Here is a 3977-nt window from a genome sequence, read left to right as displayed (position 1 = left end):
AAAAGACAAGTACAGAGACGAGTCCTTTGTCTGAAGCAATCAGAAGGTCATTTGTAATTTTAACTAGTGCTGTCTCAGTGCTATGATGCACCCTAAATCCTGACTGAAATTCCTCAAATAAATTATTATCATGGAGAAAATCACACAGCTGGCGCAATGCGGCGCACAGTGCAGCACAGCCTGTCATTGCTGGTTTCAGTCCAACACAGTTTTCATTGTCACAGCCAGCACCCACGTCTGTGTGCCCATTGGTGTGTAGGTGTAAATGCTGATCTTTTACACTGATATTGTATAATGCTGATATTGTTGATGCATTTCTGTGTTAATAGAGCAGAAACCTAATCTGAAGTCAGAATGGTGTCATATTTTCCTGCTGTTTTAAGGTTATATTATCCAGACAGTACAGTGTGCCTACAGAGGTGGGTTCACAATGTGCGCACACTCTGCTCATGAAACACACAGGGGTGTGTAAATGAAATAGTACATCATTAATGAGGAAAATGTGGATGACATTCTGTAAATTGTGAACATAGCAGAGATCAGAGCAGAGCTGCAGAGAGATGCCGTCCACATCTACACACGAGGAGCAGCATAACATCACTGATCATTTCAGAAGCTAAAAGTGAAGTTCTGTTGCCTCTGTCAAGTTTATTTGGATATTTGCTGCAGTGAGATTTTGTAAAATGTGAATGTAGCAGAGATCAGAGCAGAGCTTCAGAGAGACAGATCAGCAAAACTTTATTGATTATTTAAGAAGCTAAAAGTTTGTTTCAGGTTCCTCTGTCAGGTTTATAACTACAGTTTTTACTTTAGATATTTGCTGCAGTGAGATTCTGTAACATATGAACATAGCAGAGATCACAGAGGAGCTGCTGTCAGACTCCACATTAAGAGAGGTGAGACTGGGGACATTTACCATCCATCCATCCATCCATCCATCCATCCATCCATCATCCATCCATCCATCCATCATCCATCCATCATCCATCCATCCATCCATCCATCATCCACCCATCCACCCATCCATCCATCCATCCATCCATCCATGATCCTCTTTTTGATTTGAGTTTTTATTCACAGAGAAAGTTTATTCTGAACTGACTGACTGCAGAGAGCTGAAAACCAAATCTGACACAAGAGAAGAGGAAAGGTTACAGAATGATTGGATTTAAACTCTTTTGGTTAAATTCCATTTCTTTAGTGCGAAGCTGGTGAAGTTAAATGGTGGAGTTCAGTTNCCACCCATCCATCCATCCATCCATCCATCATCCATCCATCCATCCATCCATCCATCATCCATCCATCCATCCATCCATCCATCCATCATCCATCCATCCATCCATCATCCATCCATCCATCCATCATCCATCCATCATCCATCCATCCATCCATCCATCATCCACCCATCCACCCATCCATCCATCCATCCATCCATCCATGATCCTCTTTTTGATTTGAGTTTTTATTCACAGAGAAAGTTTATTCTGAACTGACTGACTGCAGAGAGCTGAAAACCAAATCTGACACAAGAGAAGAGGAAAGGTTACAGAATGATTGGATTTAAACTCTTTTGGTTAAATTCCATTTCTTTAGTGCGAAGCTGGTGAAGTTAAATGGTGGAGTTCAGTTAATGCTTCCATTGATGTTCTGTGTGAAATGAATTACAGGAGCTGTATGAATCTCAGAATGGACACAGCTCTGCCTTTGTGTCATTCACTGGTGTCTGAAGTCCTGGTTTAACATTTGACTCCATTACATTGTGATCTGCACCATAAACATCCAAGGACAGAGGCTGGTGTATTCTGACTAAAAGCTTTGGAGAGAAATCTTATGGTTTATTTTCTCTTCTCTCCTCCTGCAGATACGCCACGGCACGACTCAACTTCTACTTTGAGAAGAAAGAGGAATATTTTGGATTGACTATAATCTAGAAACAGAGGACCAAGGACCGGCATTTTTTAAATCAGACGCAGCGTCACTGCTCTGTGAGACCAAGAAGAAGTGGCAAACATCATATAATACTCCTGTACAGTGGAAACAAAGGCACAGACCGAGCGTATACATGTTCTCCCCCCTGTGTGTTATTCCAGGCTGTAGTGTGAGATGATATGTTTTGCTATCTCTGTGATTTTTAGAATATTTGTTTGACCACAGTCAGTATGCCGATAAGCCTTTTTGGCAAATTGAGCCAAAGCTGGTGCCAGAAACACATTAATTGTTCCCACATTTAGCCGAGTCGCATGTAGCCACAAAAACTGAGCCTGATCATAAAACCCATAAGAGGCTTATTTGCATGCTTATTCAGTGTGCACCGCAGCTCTGATGGAAAACAACTTTCCAGTTCAACTTATTTACTGGACCCAGCAGTGCATTATTTTAACTGGCTCTCTGTCCTCTACACTATTGCTGTAAAACCTGACAGGATGTTCTCACACTAAATCTCAATTTTTGTTGACTTATTTAAGTGTTTAAAACAGTATCTGATTCTGAATGAGCTCTGTGCAGTTAATATATGAATCATATCACAAATCAGTCTGTATTGTAGCAGCTATAGTGAAATACTCAGCATCAGACATTTGTTAGAAATATTCACTGTAAAAATCATCTGTGCTCAGTGACTGACTCAAAGTGCTGTTACCTGACGTTAACAGAACAAACTCTGCAGCAGCTTATTGAATTAATAACAGGTGGGTTTGATGAGCTGGTGCTACTGAACTAAAACACTGTTATTAATGATTTTATTCCAAATTAAACTCATACATGAATTCAATGAGCTGCAACTGGTTTCTGTTAATGACAAGTTTCCTCTGGCTCTCCTACATCATATACATACGTGAATCTGTTTAAACAATATATTTATTATTCATAACTTATAGCCGACAACTGTAAAACCTTTTCACACAGAGATGGCGCTATAGAGCTGCTGAGAAGTCCCTTCTTTGTGCCTCCTTTGTATTTTTACACAGAACCAAACGATGGCGGCATCATGTGGCTCCAGTGTGTGATTTGATACAGCGTGATGACATCACAGAATCAGAAGGGGTGTGAGGTGTAACTATCCAGTGTGTGAAGGCACCAGGTGAAATCAAAGAGTCTCCAGTCAGTGACCGTCTGAGAACTGACAGCAGGAGAGACATGTTGGCATCCAAAACAACTTGTTCTCCAATGCCAAGTTATGTTTCAGGAAGCAGACTCTGTGTTTTCTGATGCCATTGATGTTTGATTTTGGTAACAAACCATGAGTGGGTATATTTTGTCTCCTCTCCAAAACCAGAGGTCAGAATGTGACCTGTCAGTCAGCCAAGTCTTCTTCATCTCAAACATTAATCTGTCTGATCATGAACTGTAAGAAATGAGTGTTTTTCTTTGATTATAAGTCACAAATAAAACAATATCAGAGACAGAAATAAGCCGTGTGATTAATGGTTTCCACACATGTCAAATTTACCTTTTTTCTGTGTGATCTGAGGCTGTAGGACGTTTTAAGATCAAAAACTTTTTCTTCTTCTTTGGTGTTTGAAGGTGTTTCAAAGTTGTTTCTAATGTGGTTCATGTGTGTGATCCTGAACCTTGGATCAATAGGTGTGTGTATTCTTATGTGCAGGGCACAGAGGTGCAGCTGAATCACTGACACAACCTGCAGTGTTTTCCTCCTGTGTTACATTCACTGGTGACATGTTGCTCTGATGCAGAGACGCTGTACTCCTGCAGTGAGTGTTGGTGGAGATGATGGAGGGTGGATGGCAGAGCGTACAATGCTCATTAGTTCCACTCTCTAATCCTTCAAATCAGCACTGACTTTTTCAGAATTTAACCAAGACCACAACCTTTCTCACAACTTAACCAAGTGCTTCGGTCGCCTCCCCCTGTGATGTGTTTGCCATTACCACAATATTTCCAGAACCTTCACCAAGTACTTTGAGTTGCCCAAACATGATCCTGAGGCCTTTAATCATTCTTTAGCTGCCAGGAGCAGA

At 40.9% G+C, this 3977-nt stretch overlaps 1 protein-coding gene across 1 annotated transcript in view; it reads left to right on the top strand.

Moving 5' to 3' along the window:
- zgc:113516 (uncharacterized protein LOC541449 homolog) overlaps positions 1-3401 on the top strand; it is a 48043-nt gene extending 44642 nt beyond the window's left edge. Inside the window, exon 8 of the mRNA XM_050074249.1 lies at positions 1862-3401. Coding sequence (XP_049930206.1) covers positions 1862-1931 — 70 coding nt within the window. The 3' untranslated portion in view covers positions 1932-3401. The remainder of the gene's footprint in view (positions 1-1861) is intronic.
- Positions 3402-3977: the final 576 nt, after the last annotated feature.

This window comes from Epinephelus moara, chromosome 20 (assembly GCF_006386435.1).
Source record: "Epinephelus moara isolate mb chromosome 20, YSFRI_EMoa_1.0, whole genome shotgun sequence".
Taxonomy (NCBI): Eukaryota; Metazoa; Chordata; class Actinopteri; order Perciformes; family Serranidae; genus Epinephelus; species Epinephelus moara.
The sequence above is the reverse complement of the archived record's forward strand: the minus strand, read 5'-3'. Positions and strand labels throughout refer to the sequence as shown.